At 27.1% G+C, this 22,718-nt stretch overlaps 2 protein-coding genes across 2 annotated transcripts; one reads left to right on the forward strand and one right to left on the reverse strand.

The window, feature by feature from the left end:
* The first annotated feature begins 2,058 nt into the window (after nt 1-2,058).
* LOC101500041 (uncharacterized) lies at nt 2,059-8,003 on the forward strand. The gene is made up of 7 exons (XM_004487511.4): nt 2,059-2,374; nt 3,454-3,868; nt 4,336-4,412; nt 4,626-4,662; nt 4,823-4,988; nt 6,223-6,523; nt 7,413-8,003. The coding sequence occupies exons 2-7, from the start codon at nt 3,493-3,495 to the stop codon at nt 7,659-7,661; spliced, it is 1,206 nt and encodes a 401-aa protein (XP_004487568.1). The 5' UTR covers nt 2,059-2,374; nt 3,454-3,492; the 3' UTR covers nt 7,662-8,003.
* A 7,154-nt stretch (nt 8,004-15,157) lies between these two features.
* On the reverse strand, nt 15,158-17,803 carry LOC101499733 (probable glucuronoxylan glucuronosyltransferase IRX7). The gene is made up of 4 exons (XM_004487510.4): nt 17,097-17,803; nt 16,551-16,912; nt 16,217-16,467; nt 15,158-16,022 (listed from the first exon to the last, which is right to left on the reverse strand). The coding sequence occupies exons 1-4, from the start codon at nt 17,395-17,397 to the stop codon at nt 15,542-15,544; spliced, it is 1,395 nt and encodes a 464-aa protein (XP_004487567.1). The 5' UTR covers nt 17,398-17,803; the 3' UTR covers nt 15,158-15,541.
* Between the last annotated feature and the right edge of the window lie 4,915 nt (nt 17,804-22,718).

Here is a 22,718-nt window from a genome sequence, read left to right on the forward strand (position 1 = left end):
AAATCTGTCGTATATATTTACCATGCATGTATTGTAGTTTTTTCGAAATAAATAAATAAAAACATGCATGTATTGTATCATTTTTTTTTTTGAGTCTATAAATATTTTGTATTGTGTAAATTTAATTACTTAAAATTAACCAGGTGCTGGTGGAACATTTTCTCGGACATATTGATCAAAATTAATTAATTAATTAATGATCGATAAAAAAGAAGCATATGAGACAAAATTAAGCTGTTGCCCCTACATATAATTTCTTTACCCCTATCATTGCGCATGTCACCTTTATTATAAGGGTAAGACATACTGACATGAACTTTTCGAAATCAAATGTGTTGAATATTTTTAGTTTTTGGGATTTGAAGCTCATTTTAGTATTAGTTAATTATCACTAGCTATATAGCTTACTAAGACCAAATTTTGAAGTAATTAGTTTTAGTTAATCTATACTGCATGCTCAGCATCCATAGATTTTTGTATGTTGATAAATTATATTTCACACACACACATGGAGAGAGACTGTATATTTTGAAATTGAATTTAAGGTAGTCGACTTTCATGCATTTATTTCGATAAAAGATATTAGTGGTCGTCTTATTTTGTAATTTAAAATATTGAATTTAAATTAAGATATTTTATTTATTTTGTAATTTAAAATATTTAATTTAAATTAAAATATTTTATTTAAGATCGAACGATTATATTGATGTTCAATATTTGCATGAATGTAGGAGATTTTTATGGGAGGCGATCTGAATCCATTTATGTTAAGGTGGTTTAATTAATGTGTCTAGTTTCTTTTTCAGATTTAAAATTCCAAATTTAAATATGGAATATCCGATCAAAATAGAATAATTATCTATGTTCGACGGCATGAATGTTGAAGATTTTAATAGAAGGTGATATGGATCGGTGTTTGTTTAGATGGTTTAATTAATGTATCTAAATACTTTTGAGTTTATGTTTTGTACTAGCTAATCTTTTGACATTTGGATTTGTTGGACTAACACATTTATGGAACTTAATTCAAAAGTGGATCTTGTTATATTTAATACATTTTAATCAAATAGTTCATGTATTCTCTATTTTTTATTAAAGTAATTTTTTTACTAAAAATGTTATCCATCCACTTTTAAACTTGTATATATTATGCGAAACCCAAGTTTTATTTTTATTTGTCTTTCACAATATATCACACATTACATTATTTTATTATTATCATTTGTCCAAAAACACATATAAAAGAAAGAGTATGAAAATAACCTTTCAGCATGCAATATTATATTTTTATAACCAAAGTGAATTAAAGGAGTATAAGGGATATATTTGTGGACTACTAGAGCTCAGACTTTATGATAGTCTTGGTCAATATACGCATGTAATTTCATATTACTATATATAGCACATTTTAAGAATATTTTTTCTTATAAAATAATATAAAAACAAATAGGAGCTATCAGTAACAGAGGTCAACTAATACTAGTAGCTAGTAAAGATTATTACGGAGAAAAAGAAAATACAAGAACTTGTCAAAGACAAATTGGAAAGATTAAAAAAGCTAAGAAAATCACATGATTCTCAATAGTCCAAGATAGGGGTCATACGTGTGCCTTTAATCTCTTATATGCTGTTAGCTCTTAGCTACCTAGCTAGCTACTTCATAACTCATTGTTAATTTTTGTCAAAAACAAATATTTTAATTATGTCTCATAACTTATCACATTGGCAAAAAAACATTTAAAAAATAATAAATTTTTAATTTTAATTATTTTTTTTAACAATACTCTCTAACTATTTTTATGTACATAATTCTTTAAGTATTATTTTCTATTTAAAATAATTGAGATACATAATAATAAATAAAGGTAATTAAATAAAATGATTTATTTATTTATTAATTATTTTTTAATTTGTATAAAATAATAAAATATTGTGATTGTTATTGTGAAACGAAATGAATAAAACATAAAAATAATGAAAATGAATTAAATTATATACACACACAAGTGGTTTAATGTCCGACCATTGTCTTCTACATATAGCATATTTTATGATATTTGAATATATGTGAGAATATTTGATGTGCCTATGGTATTTTAAGCTTAATTATTTTCCTTACATTCCAATTCCAGCAAGTCTCATTTGCTAAAACACAAAAAGAAACCTACCAACGTAGGGTTTTTCTTCTCAATCATCAACAAATATATTTGGATCAACAAACATGAATTAGTGAGTTGCAAAGTTGATTCATAGGATTCTCCGAGAAATAATTGGCTTTCTTGGATCTTGGAAACAAGAGTTGGCTAGTAGCATCTGTCCAATCGTTGAAGATATCTTGGAAGAAAGTACTTCTTAAGCTTCATCCTCACCAATGGTTTGCACATAACTAGCTACTTACACCCCCCCTCTCTCTCTCTCTCACACACACACACACACTTTTTGAACAATTAATGGAACTAAGTCTTTTTCATTAGGGATGTTCTTTAATCTTTCATCATTATATACATATACATGCATATTAGACCTTTTTAGGATTTTTGTTTCTTTTTTAGCATTTGATTTCAAATCTTGATTTTTATTGGATCTAGTCTTAATACACTTTGATCAATTAATTTAGAAATATGTTGAAGATATACTTTGCTCAATAGAATTATTATTTTTATTTAAAAAAATGCTTAATAGAATACAAGAATTACTTCAACACGTATTTAGATTACAAACTCAAAATCAAACTATTATCTTTTGAACAATCCAAGTAGTTCATATGTGAAAGTATGTGTTTGGTTGAATAGTGAACAACTGCAAAAGTAAATTTAGAACTCTTTTACTATAATTTTTGAAGTCTATCCAATGTGTAGTTTACTATTTACTATGATTTTCGAATGTGATTTTGGTGTTTCCCACAACTATTGTTCCCATCTTTCATATTATTCCACAACCTCTACACCCTTATAAGTTTTCAAAATGAAAATAGAATGAAAAAAAATTTATATAAATAATTAAAGTTTTTTATATACTTTCGAAATGAAATATAAAAAAAAAAATGATAGTTTTGAAAATTCAATGTATCTAATTTAAATTTTAAACTACATATATTAACTTTTAAATATCATTTTTGTTTATATTTAATTTATATTGCATACTGATTCACTTACTTTTATAGACTAAGTATATCTCTAAGGTAAGATGCAATCTTCAATGTAACAATTTTCAAATTAATTGTAGGTTATATAGATGAGTTTGGAATTCCAAGACCTAGGAAGAAGCACACATTTTAATAATTTTTTGGTACAAATGTAACAAAACATGATTCCTTCTAAAACAAAACAACGTGTGTCTCTATAAAAATGCATTTATTTTTGCCCATATATTATTTACCTAACATGTATATGGTTATAATTATATTGAGCAAGTTCAAACTTCTATGTTGGCTGAAATTTTTGTGTCTACCAGGAAACAATATAGTAACTAGAAGAAGAAAATTGTGGATAAATGGCTGAGAGAATTTGCATATGTGATGAAGACAAGAGTGAAGGTAGTAGCAGTATCGACGCGAAACCCTCTTCTGCAAGTCGAAGAAAATGTTCCTTCTTCGACTTAAACGAAGAGGTGGTGGATGATGGAGATGACAATGAAATGATACTAATTAGTGATAGCCATTGTGGTGAGATAATTAGCAACAATGACATATCATCACAAGAAGAGAATTTGAGTAGCAATAATAATAATAATAATTGTAGTGAAGAAGGAAAAGGGCGTGGAAGTACGGTTAGGCAATATGTTAGGTCCAAAATGCCTAGGCTTCGTTGGACTCCTGATCTTCATTTAGCTTTTGTGCATGCTGTTGAGAGGCTTGGAGGACAAGAAAGTAAGTGTCACTCATTTCAATTTTGTATATACTTAAATGTACATTAAGTTATTTGGATTAATTTTATTTAATTTCATTACCCTTGATGACCAAATGAAACAATTGCTAGCTATGATATGTGGTGTTTTGATCTTTGAATTGTATTCTTAGAAAATATTTTATGTTTTTATTTTCAAAGTTCAATACAATATTATTACATATAGATAAATAAGCGAAATAAAATGATAAATAGTTAAATGTATTAAAGAAAATATATATAGTTATATGAATATTGATTTTTTTTAGAATGAGTAAATAACATTAAAACAACAACTAAAAATAAGGAACCAACAGGCAATTCTTTTTAATGTCATGGTTTATATGATTTGAAGTTTTTTATATTGATGGACATATATTCTTTGATGCTTTTTTTAAAAAAAAAACTAGCTGTTTTTTTGAGTGTTTTTGTTAATTTTTGTTGATAATAGGAGCAACTCCAAAGTTGGTTCTCCAGTTGATGAATGTAAGAGGACTTAGCATTGCACATGTGAAGAGTCATTTGCAGGTAATATAAGTACTAGTAAATTCGTGTATAGAATTTAACCTATGTACAACACTTAAATATTGAGGTTACTTTAATTTGTTGCTCGATATATTCTCAAGCTATATAGAATTTAACCTATGTCCTTTTGCCTAGTAGTAATTAATTTTATTTTGTATTGTACGGAATACCTTTCTTGTAACGTTTTTTAATTATGGATATTTTTTGGAGGTTCAGATGTATCGAAGTAAAAAGCTTGATGCGTCCGGCCAAGGTAAATAAATGTTTCATAACCTTATTAATAGTATTAATGTTAGCAAAATAATGTTTTGAGCACATTGCACAAAACGAGTGTAGCTATTTGATTTGATGTTTCCAATGGTTTACTATAAACATATTATATGACATGCATGATTCACTTTGTTTTATTTCAGTTTTATCCCAAAAAAGGACAATACAAGGAAGACATCATCACATTTTGGATATGTATGGAAGATTTAATGTAGAAGGACAGTTTGGGGTTGACAATAATTATTTGAACCCATCGTCTCCACTAATGAAACAACCATATAATGAAATCAAAGATCACGGCGCTTCAAGGTAAATTAATGCTCCCTCACTTATTAAATACTATATATATTGTTGAATTCAAATATAATCAAAAGTTAATTAAATATCTACAATTTAATAACATTATTCTAAAAATATACTTGCATTCATTTTTAATAGTGTGAGAGATTATCAATTTATCATAGTACTTCCTTCGTTATTAATTATAAATATCATTGAAAGTATTATTTGTTTTAAATATATGTTTGTATGCAAATTATTAGTTATATTTATTTATTTTTAAATATAATTTTATTTAAATTATTAATTTATTTAAGAATATAAAAAGTTGATATTAATTAAATACATCAATACACAATAATAATTTAGAAGAAAAAGTTACAAAACATACACATTAATTACATCAATCACTTTCTTAATATGTATAAAACATTCAATAAGTGCTTATAAAAAAGAGGAAGGGAGTAATTAGGGTAAGTTAATCATTATATTTCCTTTTAATATGAAAATAAGAAAATTAAATATACGTAACTATCATTTTTAATAATAGTGAAAATAATTACTTTTGTTAATAATTAAGACCAAGGAGTATATGACTCTATTGATCATTAAATTAAAAACAAAAATTAAGAATGTCAGTAGTAATAATATTCAATTTGACCGAGAAATGTTGAGTCTAGTAGAAGCGGTTAAACTCCCGGGACATGGTAAATTTGTAAATAATTGATACTATTTTTTAAAAAATATATCCGTCGTTAGAGAGAAGTTATGTTTTCATCATACTATTTATTGTTGGCTGTAAAAAGAATATAAAATAAATTAATAAGAAAATAATTAATAAAATTAATAATTTAAAAGATATGATATATAAAAAGATAACGAAATTTCTCAAAATGATATTATATTTAGGGACAAAAGAAATATATACTACTATTATTTTTGTGTTCATTGAATAGTATAGTAAAAAATATATTTTTTAAGAAGAAAAAGTTTTTTTTTTATAAACAAAAAAGTATTTAATTTTTATATATTGAAAGTGAAAAAGTATATTACATGTGCATTAAACGATGTGGCAGACAACACATTCAAATGAATGTATAAAATGTTTTTACTCTATTAAGTTGATCTTAAAAAATACATTGAAAACATTTTATTTATTTATAATTTCTACGTATTATTAGTGAAAATTTAAAATAAAATAGAAACATTTAAAACATGAATGAAGTTGATTAATTTTGATAATTCCTTAATGTTCTCTTTGTAGATTTCATCAGAGTGGACTTTTCAACAATCACATGATCTTAAGATCAAGTTCAGGGTGGGACAAAGATTTCTATAAGACAAGTTCTCATCTATTTGATGTAAAGGATGCAATAACAAGAAATAATGGAAGCCAAGTAAGGCAATTACTACCTCAAGGAAGTGAAAATCAAGAATTTATAAGTTTATCTAAGGATGGCCATAATGCACAACATTTTCCATGGAGCACCTATTCTAACTCTATCAATAAACAACATTATCAACCTACTTCATGCAGTCCTGTCTTCAAGATGTTTGGTGCCGAGGTAAAAAACTACATTAACTCAACTTTTTTTTTACTCCATCCGAAGAAAATATAAATTGAAGTGGTTTATTGGGTTTAAAATGCATCTAAACAAGTAATAATTTATTAAACAAGTACTAAACTGTTTTTACTTTGTTTTTCTTTTTCAAATATTTTTATGAAAAATAGTCCCTTTATTCTTTTATGTACAAATATTCACATATAAGAAAGAAAGTAAAAATATAATAACAATTTTATATTTAATGTGAAAATTGAAAATATTAACATTTGATGCAATATTGTGCATAACAAAACGTTTAATTAAGATTGAATAACTCCCATTTCAATTGTATTATTATGAGAGTTAAAATGTGTGATCAAAATTTGAAGTATTCAATCTTAATAATAAGATATTTTATGATGAACTCACTTAATGTGACAAAAACAAGAGTTCATAATTGTAAGGAATCTCGATCTATTTTTTATATTCAATAATAAGTAACACTTCAAAAAAAATTACATTAAAAAGTTTTTCTAACATGTACAACATTGCATACAATAAAGATATTTAAATTATAAGTGGATAAGGAAAGTCTTTGGTACAAAGTATTTAAAAAAATATGGTGAGGTGGAAGGGAAGAGTAAAGTAAAAGGTATGACTAAAAGATATTAAGAGTGTGGAAAGGGTTGGGTGATAATTAAAATGGGTTTACAAATTTCATTAATAGAATTATGGGGATGAAGAGGAAACTATTTTGGAGTGATCATTGGGTGGGAGGAGATGTACTAACAAAGTGTTAATAGGGTATTAATAACATTTTATTTTTTTTGTCTCTTAAAAATAAAATTATCTACTTTTATTTATTGTTTACATTTTTTGGCACTTAAATTTTGTTTCATTTGGACTCTAGGTACATGATAAAAAAGATAAAATGCAAGAATTCATACACCAAACTCAAGTATCAAAGCAAAGTGATGTCAAAGCCCAACTAAAAAGATTGAATGACAAAAAACAATTGCCAAGTTTCCTAGAGCTAAAGCTAAGTCAAAATTCAGAAAATGTCAAGGAAAAGACAAATGTGGATCCAGAAAGTGAACAAGAAACCAATACAATGCTTTCTCTTTCATTGTTCTCTTCCTCATCCTCAAATTCAAAGTGACATTGAGAAACAAGATTAGTGAAAAATACATAGAAAGTACCATGGTTGAGAGATTGAAAATGTTTACAACATTGTGCATCAACAAGTCATTTGGGCTAAGTACTTGAGATCTGACCATGTCAAAATTGAGCATAGGAGTGAGATCTTTTAAGTACTTGCTTTATCGGACAACAAATATGCATGCAAAGGCCTTTGTGGATTTTTGAACAAATTAATTTAATTTGAGAATTTCTCATCTCACTCCCAATGTTCTCATAAACCCCTTAAAAGTTCAAAAATATGTCTACCAAATCGATCAATCTATTAGTAAAAATTGTTAGTTTTCAGAATTAATTTTTAAAATCTTCAAATTTTAAAGTTAATATTTTATATTATTCAATCGGTCAATCCAAAAAATTATCGTTTAGATTGACCGATTATGTGGAGGTATTTTAAAATTTTTAAAGTTTTTTTTAGAATTTAGGGGTTGAAGGGAAAATTTCCTTTAGTTTTTGTAATTTGAATTTTGTTTACTTATGAATCAGAAGCAATGCCTAAATTAACGTGAACGGTGAATCATTTATTGAGTTATAGTGCAGCTGTGAGACCCTTGAAGGATCTCTTTAAACCCTCACTTCAAGTTGTAGTTTATGGAATCTTTTTAAGGGGACATTAAATTTTCTCTAAACTTTCTTCAATTTATAAGAAAAATTAAGATATAGTTAGAGTATCACGGGCGCATTAACTTTAAAGCAAAGTCGATTTATATTATAAGAATATAATATGAGGAGGCAAACCAATGTACTAGTACACCACCAAAGAAATAACCAATGACTTTATGGAATACTTGGGCCCTGTCAATAGAGCTATTGTTTCCATTCAAGCCCAATTTAACTTCTCTGGGTTTTCTTCATGTGAATAGGAGGTTTCTATCTTGCACCCCAAATCTAAATTTGTCATCTTCTGATTAAAATGAAAATATAATTTTTATCTTTTTAACTATATGTAAAACCTTCAACTTTTTTATCTTTCCATTTTTCACCTCCCTTTTCAAAACTTTAGAAAAATTACTTTAACATTCGAAAATTTAAAATCTTCGAAATCAAAAGTAAGTGGCATTCAAAAATTACAAAGTTCTAAAACATTAACTTTCTAGATTTTCAAAAGTTTCAAACAATTCAAAACTTTCGAAATAGAACATTTTCAAATTTTCGAAAGTTTCAAGCAATCTAAAATTTTTGAAACATAAAAATTTCAGATTTTTTGAAACAGGAAAATTTCTATTTTGAATTGTTCGAAACTTTTAAAAAGTTAAAAAAAAATTATTTTGAAAGTTTGAAATTTTTGAGTACCACTTACTTTTAATTTCGAAGATTTTCAAAATTTCAAAGTTTAAAGTAATTTTTCTAAAATTATGTAAGGGGGTGAAAAAATAGAAACTTAAAAATGTTAAAAGTTTTATAGATGATTTAAAAAGATAAAATTGTATTTTCACGTTAATTGTGCGTGGACGACAAATTTAAATGTGAGAATGCCTAATAGAATATTATGTGAAAATAGAAAACATAACACGGTCACCAATTGTTTAGCTAAAGAGACCATATTTTATCTCAATCATGTGTGAGAAAATGTCCATCCGCCCTACCATGTTTACTCACATCTAAAAAAATATTAATAGTTTGGAGCATTTGATAACATTTTTCAACCCAAAAATACTACTGGATTAAAGAATCCAAGAATTTCTCGCTGCCAAATTGTGGGTTCCTTTAATTCACCGTATTTTTTGGGATGAACATCCTCCAATCATGTGTGGTTAGAAAATGTTTCTTCTTTCCTGATTTCTCTTATACCTGATAATTCCTCTCCTTTGTTCCAATTTCTAATTATGAGATGTGTCATGTAGACGATACTAATTTTAGATAATCTTTTAATGGTAAATATTTATTATGTATATGGTTTTAATAGCAAATTATATTTAATATATTTTAATTGCTCTTATTTTTATTTGAAAATTATAAAAAAAAGTGTCCTTTATTACATGGTTTTGTTATGTTTTTTATTGTTAAATTTTTATTCCGTATTTTTTATGCATTAATGATAAATATTTATTTCATAAATTTTTTATATTTATCGATAATAAATATTTTTCATGTACTATTTTATATTTATTAATAATTATTATTTATTATGTGTCTTTTTTAATATTTAACAATGATAAATAATTCTCTCATAATTTTTTTATATTTATAAGTAAAAAATATTTGTCTTGTGTTCTCTTTATGTATCAATAACAATTGTTTTTGAGTGTTTTATATTTATTAGTAACAAATGTGGGTCTCCTATTTTTTTATGTAACGATAACATATATTTTTCGTATGTTTTTTAAATTTATCAATGATAAATATTTATTTTGTAATTTTTTATATTTATGAATTACAAACATGTATCATGTATGTTTGATTGTTTCAATGATAAATATTTGTCATGTGTTATTTTTATTTATCAATTATAAATATTTATCTCATGTTTTTTATATTTAAAATTGATAAATATTGATCATGTTTTTTTTTTTTATATTTACCAATGACAAAAATATATCTTGTATATTTGTATGTATGAATGAAAAATATGTATCTCATGTTGTTTTATATTAATCAATAATAAATATTTGTCTCGTTTTTTTTTTTTTTTTTGAATTTTTTAGTGACAAATTTTTTATCCCGAGTAAAGTTTTAATAAATAATAGTTAAAATTTATATATTACAATTTTTTCATCAATCTATATTTATATGTTTTTCAGAAATACTAAATTAAACATATACATTAGTAACAAATATTGTCCCATGTTTGAATTGTACTCTATAACTTATTCTTAGTGACTTATTTTCATATAAAGAAGGTAAAAAATGTGACTGTTACAAAATTATAGTTATTGTATTATAATTGTTCTTATTTATATGTCGACGATATTAAAATTACAAATTTTAATTATTCATTTAGTGACAAATATTTGTTTAGTGTATAATTTTTGTAATAAATTATAATTAATATTTTATAATTATTTTCATGTTTATTTAAAAGATATAAAAAAAATATTAAATTGAACTAATTAATTAATGATAGAGATTTGTTGTATTTGAATTATATGCTCCTGTTATTTTTTTAGTGATTTATTTTCACAAAAACAACGTAAAAAAATTGACGTGTGAAAAATTGTAGTTTGTTTAGTATAATTATTTTTCTTTTTATGTCGATAATATTAAAAATAACACAAATTTTAACTAATTTTTTAAGATAATATTTTTCATGTGTGATTTTTATAATAAATTATAATCACTATTGTATAATTATTCTAATGTTTATTTAGAAAATATCAATAAAAAACTAAATTAAACTAAATGATTAGGTGACAAACATTTGTCCGATATTTGAATTATATTTTTCGAAAACTTTTTTATTGACTCTTTTTTATATAAATAATGTAAAAAAATTTATGTGTGTAAAATTGTAGTTTGTATATTATAATTGATCTCACTTTTTGTTAACGATATTAAAAAATACTAATTTTAATTCAATTCTTTAATGATAAATATTTATTTCTTGTATGATTTTTTTATAATAAATTAAAACTTAAATATATACAAAATATTAAAGTTAAATGCACCAACGGCCTCTATAGTCATTTATTTTCAAAAACACAACCTGAAAAATTAAAGTGTGAAAATATTATAATTAGTGATTATAATTGCTCTAATATTTATGTTGAGGATAATATTTACCTCATGTAGATTATAATAAAAAGATATACAAAACTATTAAATTTAAATGCTTGAACGACTTTTATAGTGTTTTATTTTCATAAAAATAATGTAAAAAATTGAAATGTCAAATTACTATAATTAATGTATTATAATTATTTTAATTTTTATATTGAATATGTTAAAAAAAAATTAATTTAACTATTTCTCTAGTAAAAAACATTTGTTAGCGAAAATTTTGTTTTTACTTTTGTATTTTCATTACAAGTATCAATCATGTAAAAGTTGTAATAGATACTTTAATGGAATATAATATAAGAGAATATTTTATAATTTTTAATGATAGTTGAGTGCATGACAAATCTAATTATGCTCTTCGTATTGGTTATGTAGCAACAAAGTAAGGAAAGTCAGTTATGGGTAATTCCATTATATCACATTTTTCTAGAAAAATATTTCATGATGAGTTATTCTTCTTTTAAAAAACGACTTTTTTAATCTAGTTATCCTCATATTCAAGCAAAGGAGTATATATATACCAAAATTTTCATCCTAAGCATTATATGAACGTAAAGAAGAAATATTCAAACACGTTATTAAATAGTATCAACATTACTGTTATGTTCACTTCCATCTTCTTCTAAAGTCAAAATTAAATTTAAATCCCCATACTACAACAATAAAAATAGTCCTTGTATAATGACACTTTTTCAAATGAACGAGGATGTATGTCATCCTCAATGCATCAAGTCTCCCCCATAATTCTTCAATTCCATTAGACAATCAACGTTTACGAGTCGACGCAACATCCAAGATAACCAATAGGAATAAGTCTAGAGTCCCCGAAATAGAGAGGTGTAGAAAACACTCAAAAAAGTCTAACAATGTCACAAAAATAAAAAGTCAAGATGATGCACTAACTTTCACTATAACATTTTTAAGTTGGGCAACATTAAAAAAGTATGGTGTAAATGGAAAAATATGTGGCATAAAGGTTAGATAATGATTTGACAACGGCTTATAAAGTGTGGTGTAAGTGGTTGTGACATTTTCTTTAAGACAACGATTTTTTATGTTTGTCAACGAATTCTATAAAAGCATTAGTGAATATACTCAAAGAGGTCATGATTTGTTTGAATGTTTCAGGCCACAATTTTATGAATTGATTTTGCCAACATTTTATAAAATGTTGCATATACAGTTAGGCCACGATTTTTTATACATCATTAGACAACACATTTATAACGCTGTCAAAAACATAAACAACAGTTTTTTATTTAAGACTATAGATTTGTATGTGTTGCATAATATATTTTTTGAGGTTAATGGTTAAGGGTTTTTGGGGGAATTCAAGTAATTTGGGAAAATACTATTAGGAAAATTAGGTTGTAGCAAAAAAGAATTTTTGTTTAGTCAAATTGTTTTTATTTTTTTTATTTTATCCCATAGTTATGTATTGTGGTTTAAACATGGTATATCCAACATTTTTTATACTAAGGTCACGTTTATAATACGTTGTTTCAAAATCTCCACAAATAATAGTGTTGTCTAAATCGTCCCCATACTCTAAGATTATCATTATATTCGTCAAATTAATTACTTTTTTTTTAATTGTACCGTCTAATTAATTTAACATGTATAACTCAATATTCTTTTACCTTGTATTAATGATAATGATGAATGCGTCAATATAAAAATATTTTCGTAAAAGTATCATTCATTATTTTTTTTATACACTTTTTTTAATTTAAATAAAATAATCAACTAAATTATTCTTGGTGAGATAGAAAAAATAATATTTTAATTAATTATTACCCTTAACTAATAAGTATTTTTGTAAATAATATTAATTTGACATTTAAATAATTAACTCAATTAATAATTTGTTTAAGAGTTGCACACAATTCAAATATGCCATTTAATTTTATAGGAGAGTATATTATAATTGTCTTGTTGTTATTGGACAAAAGTTTGCTTTGTTATATATCTAGGCATAGTCACAATCCAGGACGGACAACCGATGGGTTCGGGTTCAAATCTCACATTCGAATCAAATCATGGGTGACACATGTAGACCCATTTTCAATTATTTTATAGCGGTTTAGACCGGATTTTGGGTTAGACTGGTCGGATTTACCGGGTTACCGTTGAAGAGCTAATGTATTTTTTGAGCCGTTTTTCATAAAAAAAAGTTCTTACTAGATCAAATCCTAACACAAAAGTATCATTCACAAACTGCAGAAGATGGTGAGACAATGATGGGTGAGACAGTGGCGATGGTGAAGGATAGGGTGAGACGACGACGATGGTGAAGGCGGTGATGGTGACGGCGGCGTCGATGTGAGGCTATGGATGTGGTTCTGTGTGAGCATTAGAGACAAGAGTTTGATAGAGTGGGGCGGTTGATTTGAGAGTGAGGGGAGGGCAGCTAGGTTTGAGAGTGAAATTGGGACGGCTGGGTTTGAGAGTGAGAGTGGAAAATGTGAGATTAAGGTTTCAATTTATAATTGGGTCATTTTTATAAAAAATAAACTAAAAATTTTATTTGGGATGTGGTGGACCTTGTGTACCTATAGGCATGTCTGGCATTTTGTATTATAATATATAATAATGTTAATAATAATAATAATAATAATAATAATAATAATAATAATAATAATAATAATAATAGTAATAGTAATATTTAATTGCCGTTTTGGTCCTCCTATTTTAGCTGAATCGTAAAAGTAGTTCCCCCATTTTATTTCTTCCAATTTTGGTCCTCAAACAGAATTTTCGTCTAAAATTTGATTAAGTTTTATTTTTTCAAGTCACGTCACATCATTTATAATCATAGATTTCAGGTACAATTATTGTACCATGAAATCTTGAGGTATAGTGTGACTTAAACTGACACACAAAAAATGAAACTTAATCAAGATTTGGAACAAAATTCTATTTTTGAACCAAAAATAGAGATAAATAAAATAAGATGACTACTTTTGCAATTCAGCTAAAATAGGAGACCAAAATTATAATTAAACTTAATAATCATAATAATGAACTCGATCAAATTTGGATATTTATGCGTCCAAATTATTCACCTAAACCCAATATGTAAACATATTTAAACTCTTATTTTTTACTCGCCTAATCCTCTAACCCATAAACTTAAATATGCTATTGGGTTCGGTCGGGTCCGATATATTGTTTACCCTAATAGTATGATATAACTCAAAACAATTTGGTGCCACTTTTCCCCAATGGAATAGCTGGGGTCCGGGGACACACTAACCACAACTCACAAATCCGTGACCACTGACATCAATCCTATCTTCCCAAATTTTTACAGAAAAAACACCGACAATTTCTGACACACCCACACTTCCTCACTCCACCCTCATCAATGATTTTGAACTGTATAATAGGTAAAATCCTGTTTTAAACTTACAGTATCTATTATTAAAATTAATATAATTAATCAATTTATGAAAACTTAAATAAAATACTTTAAATGAGGCAGAAATGATAGTAAGAAAATAGTAACAATAAATTTAAGATTTTAATTTTATATATAAATATTCTAAATATCATTTACACATAAATATATTTTAATTTTCATAAATAAATTAATAATATTAATATAAGAGTTTTTCTTTAACAATTAATAAAGGGCCTATGTTTAGAGAAATTAATAAATATATTTTGTAATTTGTCAAATAATGATATTTAAAGCTAAATTATGTTACAATAGACATTTATAATTAAAAACACATGTGATAGTAATTAAAAAATCTTTATTAAAAAACTATTCATATATACTAGTATTTCAAGAATGAAGTAATTTATTTACAGAAAAAATATCTACTGTCTAGAGTATAAAAAATATATCTATCTATTTATCTATCTCTTTGCACCTCGAATGAATCAAAGCTTGCCATCTCACCAAAAAACAAATAAAAAAATCTAAAATAATATCTACTCTAGTGCATGTCTCGGTGGATCCCACCATCACTTTATCAGAATTCTCTCTGGCCAATAAAAGGCAAATAAAATAGCAGCTGTCATCCATATTTGCCAACGCTAAATTCCAATGCAACAGCGCATCCCACGTAGGAAACTCAGCTTCATTCGCTGTCAACCTTCTCAACCAATCATATCCAATTACGTGTCATGTTTTAATTCGCTATTAACTGTGTTTCTTCGGTAGGACCTATCAAGCTTCTGACTCAGACTAAATAATACTTGCCACGTGGCATCTCCTTCTTGGACTTCACTATTGAAAAGTAGGGCCCGCCTTGTATTTGGGTCCCACAGATTCTTCTGAATGACAGTTAGGTTCGTAGCAGCCACGCGCTCTAGAATTTTATCGAGTTTTCCGACATCTTTTTCTGCCACCGTGAGTGATATTTCCGGCCAGTTGACGGTGGAGGAAAAGGGTAATCGAATGCCATCTGCAATTACAACGGGGACACATCCAAGAGCAACAGATTCAACGAGCCTTGGACTCCATGGGGCCCACCCTAACGGACATAGACAAAACACGGAGCGTGCAATTTCATTCTGGTAGCCGGAAAACCTATGCCGTTGTAGGTAAAATCTCCTATCATCGTTGAATTTTCTCCATATTTCTGTTCGCACTCGCCTTCATAAAAAAAATTATTAATTAAAAAACTGTTATATTGTATAAAATTTCGGTCAAATATAATCAATGTTTGCACAATTATATGCAGATTGCGACTGTTGTAAAATCATATATAATTAATGATAAGATTATTTTTTGCCACGAATTAATGATATGATTAATTAATAATTTTATTTTGGGTAAATGGTAATTACTTGCTGTAAAAACGTCCACTGACGTTTTTGGGATGTACTTCCATTTTCCCACGGAAGAAAGCCCAAATATCTCGCCGTCCGTTCACCGGAGCTTTATCGAGCGTATTAAAAACTTTCTCCGGCGAAATGTAAGGGGGTATGACCACATTCTCAACGTCTTGACAAGGATGATTGTACACAACACCAAACGTTTGCAACACAATTGAATTCTTCAATATTCCAAGAATTCCATCACCCATTGCCTTATCCTCCTTCAAATAAAAAATTCAAAATGCACGTTAATTAAAAAAAGCTTCCAAATGTGCTAATAGCACCGCATTTTATTACTACTTACCAGGGTGTGAAAACACGCGCCGAAATCGTGAGAAGCGACGAAGACATGATCGGATCCTCTGCTTCGATTCCAAAATGGATATTCTGTGGAGACGAGTTCCACCGCGGAGGAAATAAGACCCCGCGCGTGACCAATTGCCGGAAAACCATTAACGGTGCTGAAATTGCAAGATACATAAACGGGAACGAAGAAGAAATCAGCTTCATTTGGGTCAAACGTTCTCACTTCACTTTTCAACAATGCTCTATGAATAGCAACTTCTGATGCAAACAAATGGCTCTTACAACGTTCATTGAAAAGCCAATCTTTGTTGTATCTTGAAGGTAGCTCGTATATAAACACCTTCAAATTTTTCAACACCCCTGCAATTTAAATTATTGAGTTAATAGAAATAAAGGGTCATGATCAAAACAAAAAAAAAAAAAGTTTTTTTGTGTTTGAGTTTTTTTACGGTGATTTTGTCAGAATTATTAATTGATTGGAAATTACATTTTAGAATTTGAATTTTGTCATATTCAATGTAATTCGTAATGTGCACTTAATTACCTAGAGCATTATGGGTTGATGTGGTGTTGGTGGTTTCGAAATGGGAATGAAAAACAACGTTGGATTTATAATTTGAGACATGGGTTAATGTGTCTTGTGATGTTGGTTGAGGTATTGGGTCGTTGGTGATGAGATAAGAGGTGAAGAAATAGAGAGATAGAGAAAGCCAAAGAACCCATTTGTAATATGTAAAGAAAAAACAAGTTTTGTCATGTTGAGGTCTTGTGTTGTTGTGTTTGTTCATGAGCTTCATTTTAACATACCATTCCTTGCTCTTTAGAGGGCTCTTTAATTCCAACATTTAGTTTTTTAAAAATTTAAGAAGAGAATGATTTGAACAAGTAGTTAAGAGAGAGCTTTCGGATTTTGGTGTAGGAAGAAGTGGAGACGAAGAAATAATTAGTGGTATGAGGTGAAGACAAGAAGAAGAGGATGGTATGAGTTTGTTGGCAAATCGTTTTTGCATCAAAAATAAACAAATGTGGATTTGGTTTAAGTAATATATGCTTGTGGAAGAGTGAGTTATAATTTTGTTACATTGTTTTGAATTGGGATATTGTTTTTCCCAATCCAATTATTGAATAACATGGAAAGAAAGAGTAGAAAGGGTGAAGGGAAAGATTGTTTGGTTTTTCTAGTTTAAGAAGTCACGTGGTTAGTGGCTATAATGGATTAGAATGTAACTCGCCGGGGGTATCGATTACTATAGGCTGGTTTTGGGTTTTGGATTTCTTGTCATTACAATTGTATATAGTGGTACAGTTGGTATATTAAGATTCAACGATTTAAAAATAAATTTTTAAATAAATTTTTAAATAAATTTTTAAAAATATTGAAAAAATTAGTAGATCTTCTAATTTTGATGGACGATCTTCGATGTACAGATTGCAAAATTACATGCATTAATGACTACATGAGATTCAAATTTTTGACTTTGTTACTCTCAATATTTGTCCAATAAAATTATTGGTTTGCTCCAACATGACATGTGTTTTCTTTCTTGCATTCTATGCGTTTTAATTGGATTTGGATTCTCTATAGTTATTTTACAACTAGAATTTGATATAGAACTATATTTTTTCTTTAGATTCAAAAGCTCTACATAATGTTCAAGACTTTAAATATTGTAGATTATCCTTGTATATTTTTATTAATTTGAATTATATTGCAAATTATTCTTATATATTTTGATTAATTTGAATTTTCTACCGTGATTGCATTACACTCTACCTATAAATGGTATATTCTTGTAGTAGCTGCCCGAAGCAGTTATTACAAGATCATTGACATTTGCATTTTCTTTGTATTAAGGATTATTTGAGCTAAAAATCAATCTTAAAATATAAAAAGACTTTTTATTAAGGAAATATGTTTGTAACCAAACATTTAAGAGATTAAATTATCTATAAATAATATAACACATTATTTGTGCATAATATTTCATCTATCTCATAATAAGTGATTCATTTAAAAAAATAATTGTCTCAAAATGAATAAATCTTTTCAATTTTTAATAAAATATTAATCATTTTTTCAATTGTACTTTTTAATTAATATTACTTGTATTACTCTCAATCAATATATTTTGCAATTCATTGATGATATTAGTAATGTACTAATACATGATGAGAATCATTGGATATAAGTATTATTAATTTATTTTCATTTATATATTTTTCATATAATATGTGTGAAGTTATTAAATAGTTCACTCCTTTTGAGTAAGAGAGTTTTACCATGTTTGATGTAGAAATAGATTGTGAGACCGGACAAACTAGAAGACAAGATAATGATAATTCTTATCTCTTGCTTAACTATAAGACAATTTTTTGTCTTCATGATTGACTATCTAAAATATCAAAATATACTTTTATTTGCTAATGAAAAAATATTTTCGCTCCTTCACCATCTCCCTCCCTTGCTATATCATCTCGTTCTCTCCCTCGTATCTCTCTATCTCTTGCTTTATCTCTCCCATTTCTCTTTGTTTGTTGTCTTATCTCTCTCCCTCCGTCATACTCCTTTCTCTCTATCTAACTCTTCTTTATCTCTCTATATCTTTCTCTTTACTCTTAAATTTTACGTTATTTTATTGGTGTTATTTATTGTCTATCAAATATCCTACCGTAAAAAAAATGTGTCATGTGCTATTTTACCGATGTCCAATAATTACTTCTATTGCAACTACTTTTTTTTTTCTTCAAATTTTTAATTTTTTTTTAACTATTCTGCATTAGAAGGTTATATATTAATTAGTTTTAAATAAAAAAAATATATATGTGGAATTTAATTCCGCCATTTGTTATTATAATTCTTATGTCCATCCATTATTATAATCTAATATGAGATTTGTCATCATGACGGGAAGATGGTACAGCTAATGAGGTCGATTTCAATTGGTTGAATGTAGACCATATACAATTTGAAGCAAAGGAAATATTATACAATTGCAAAGACAGAATAAAACAGGACACGATCGAAGGTCTTTTAGATTTAAGAAAACCACAAACTTTCCTGTTTCTTATATTGATCATAATAAGTGATAGTTGGATAAGATGCTTACTAAGAAAATGCTCGTATCACATCTAAGATTTGTAGCAATTAATGGACATGAATCTGCACATGCATCAAACGAATAGTTGGAAAGTTCGAAATGTGATTGGAATTTGGAATTAATGGAATAATATTAAGGGCATAGAGGTTCGACAGCGAATGATATAAAAATACTTAAAAGTAAACAATAAAAAGTTCACAACCAAAGATGTTGTGGACCTAGCACTTACAAAGGTCGAAGTGAAAAAACACTTCTTTATAGTAGTACTTTATAGTAAATAAATATAAGGAATAATAAACATCAACATCAAAAGTATTTAAAGTGAATGAATTTTAAAAGATTTCATTTTATAAAATTGATTATAATTAAATATAAATAAATTTATTTTTAAATATGTTTATATAAGAGTGAGTTAAATAAAAAATTTATGTATAAAAATCAATTATACATAGCAACAATAATTTTAAATTTTAGTTTTAAGTATATTAATTACTGAGAATATTAAATAGATTATTGGCTCCGAGGATAACGGTGGAATGACAATTGACAAAGAACTTAGTCTTTTGTTCTTAGCTCTCCGCCGTGGGTGTAATTGCACGCATTGCGACAATCAAGTTTGAATTAGAATCTATGAGTATATTTATGGCCTAAATGACATTCTTTATATACTATGATTTCTAAAAGGTTTATGTGATGATCATTAGAGAAAAATCCATGATATTCATATCATCCTCTGATGTAGGACACATATCCTCTTAATAAGGAAATGACGAGTGTCATTTATTGCTTGTAATTGTTTTACAATTACCATCAAGTGACTCAGAATGAGTGTAAATTATTGTGTATGTCATCACAAAATTTTCCTTTCGTCCATCTAGTGGTTATGATCGGCGGTCTAGATGAATTAAGATGGATAACGAACTCAATTTTCACTCATGGAAACGATTTGCCCTAACCTAGGGAAGCTTCAGTTATGTCACTTGATTGGATCAAGGCGATCCAAAATCACTCATTTTTTTGTTGGGCTTGGACTAAGCCACTCTAAATCCAACCCAAGACAAAGTTATAATCAATTATGCAAACAAAATCAATTTTACACGACCACACCCAGCACTTGTTTTAAAGTCAATTCTATACAATTAGACTCAATATTAACTCATCCAAAAATGAAATTAAACATGTACACAAAATTCATACAAAAAAGAGTTTGTTCTTTGGAGTAATTTGTTGGAGATCACACCAATTATGAAGAATATTGGATATCAAATTTAAGTAATCATAAGAGACCGTATATCAAATTGAAGTAATCATAAAAAAATTCTTGTTGTTACTCAATGACACTGTCATCATTTACATAATTGATAGAGAAAATAAACAAATTAATCTTTGAAATTGTAAGCGTCGGTCAAATTAAATTAGTCCATAAATTTTGTAAATTGGCAAATACATTATTGAAATTGTAAAATATTAATAAAAATAGTATCTGAGTAAACTTTTGTCGTTAGATATTTTGATGTGTCATTGTAATTGAGTATGTGGTTTATAACGTTGATATCACATCAATATCATCTTCCCAATGACAAATTTACCAATGAAATGTTATCAGTTCAAAGACAAATTTATTGTAATTGTGCATAGACTAATTATTGAAAAATTAGTCTATGAAATATTTAAATTGCATTGGAAAATTAGTTTTTGTTGTGACACATAAATATGGTACCAAGGTAGAAATGTCACATATTCAATTAACATATCAAATAATAGTATGAAATAATAAAAAAAATTAAATATGAGCTATTTTGATTAATATTTTACAATTTTAAGAATGCATTTTTCAATTTATAAAATTCATAAATCAATTTGACATACGCTTACAGTGACCAATTTACTTATTCACTATAATTTATAATATATATTATGATTTATATTTAAAGTTTATATCATAATTCATATAAATCAATTCTAAATATTTTTTATTAAATTTAAAATTATTTAATATATATTAAGTGCTTGAAGATTAACCTTTTAATTTTTTTTAAAAAAATTATAGGTAATAATTTATAGAGTATACAATTTCAATCACTTTTTTTGCTAAAAATGACAAGAGATTAATGAGGTTTACGGGAATGGGACCACATGATCAATAATCAAATATGGGCCATAAGTTGTACAGCAGTGATAGGCACGTTTTGTGATTAATTTTTCTAAAGTTTGGTAGAGTGTTATATTATAGCATATGGTTAAATCAAGAGATTCACATGTTCGGATGTTCACCGTTAAAATGGGTAACTTCAAAGACTTGTAAGATTTATGGGTCACATATGTAATTAATTAATAAAGTGTGTTAGGGTCATTATATAATTAGCCAATAAACTAGGGGTCAAATAATATATAATAGTTTATGGCTAAAGAGCATAATAGTTATGAAAATTAATAGTGTAGATACCAAACAGTTTCCAATTTAATGAGGGGCTGAATTGGAAATACTGCAATTTGGGATATAACTAATAATAGTTATATATAGGGGTAATGGTCCCCAAGGCAAACACAACAAGACTATTCAGTTTCAAAACCCTAAAGGAGAAAACTCTCTGGTTCTCTCTATCCCCATCAAGAGAGCAAGGTTTTCAGGGTGTTTTGCTGAGGAAGATCACCCAACCCATTGGCTCTATCATCATCACAGCAGGATTTCATTAATGGCAATTCCCACAGGTACGCTTCCGCCTTTGGCTATTCATCATGTAATTGACATGGATTGTTGAGCACAACGTTATTAGGGTTTTTTCAACAATTGGTATCAGAGCCCACCATGTTTAATTCATGATGAAATTCAGTTATTGTCTTTGTTTTAGGATTCAATTTGGGAATTTTGACATGATTGAAATCTTAGGGTTTGAAATTTGGGAATTTGGATTTTCAAATTACAAACTTATTGTCCATGTTTATAATTCTAGACTTTTGGCTTGAATTATTTTAATGAATTATTTTTTTCAATAAAGCCTAATTATTTAAATAATTTCTAATCAAGCAAAGTTATTTATTAAAATAATCTGTGGGAATATTTTTTT

The sequence above is a fragment of the Cicer arietinum genome, chromosome 1 (assembly GCF_000331145.2).
Source record: "Cicer arietinum cultivar CDC Frontier isolate Library 1 chromosome 1, Cicar.CDCFrontier_v2.0, whole genome shotgun sequence".
NCBI classification, from domain to species: domain Eukaryota; kingdom Viridiplantae; phylum Streptophyta; class Magnoliopsida; order Fabales; family Fabaceae; genus Cicer; species Cicer arietinum.

Bases quoted from the DNA above. Each gene is read 5' to 3' on its own strand.
- LOC101500041 (XM_004487511.4), top strand. From the start codon at position 3,493: ATGGCTGAGAGAATTTGCATATGTGATGAAGACAAGAGTGAAGGTAGT. The intron at 4,989-6,222 runs GTAAATTAATGC...TTCTCTTTGTAG, and splicing joins AAAGATCACGGCGCTTCAAG to ATTTCATCAGAGTGGACTTT. The intron at 6,524-7,412 runs GTAAAAAACTAC...TTTGGACTCTAG, and splicing joins TCAAGATGTTTGGTGCCGAG to GTACATGATAAAAAAGATAA.
- LOC101499733 (XM_004487510.4), bottom strand. From the start codon at position 17,397: ATGTTGGAATTAAAGAGCCCTCTAAAGAGCAAGGAATGGTATGTTAAA. The intron at 16,913-17,096 runs GTAATTAAGTGC...TTTAAATTGCAG, and splicing joins ATCAACCCATAATGCTCTAG to GGGTGTTGAAAAATTTGAAG. The intron at 16,023-16,216 runs GTAATTACCATT...TTTTTTATGAAG, and splicing joins AGTGGACGTTTTTACAGCAA to GCGAGTGCGAACAGAAATAT.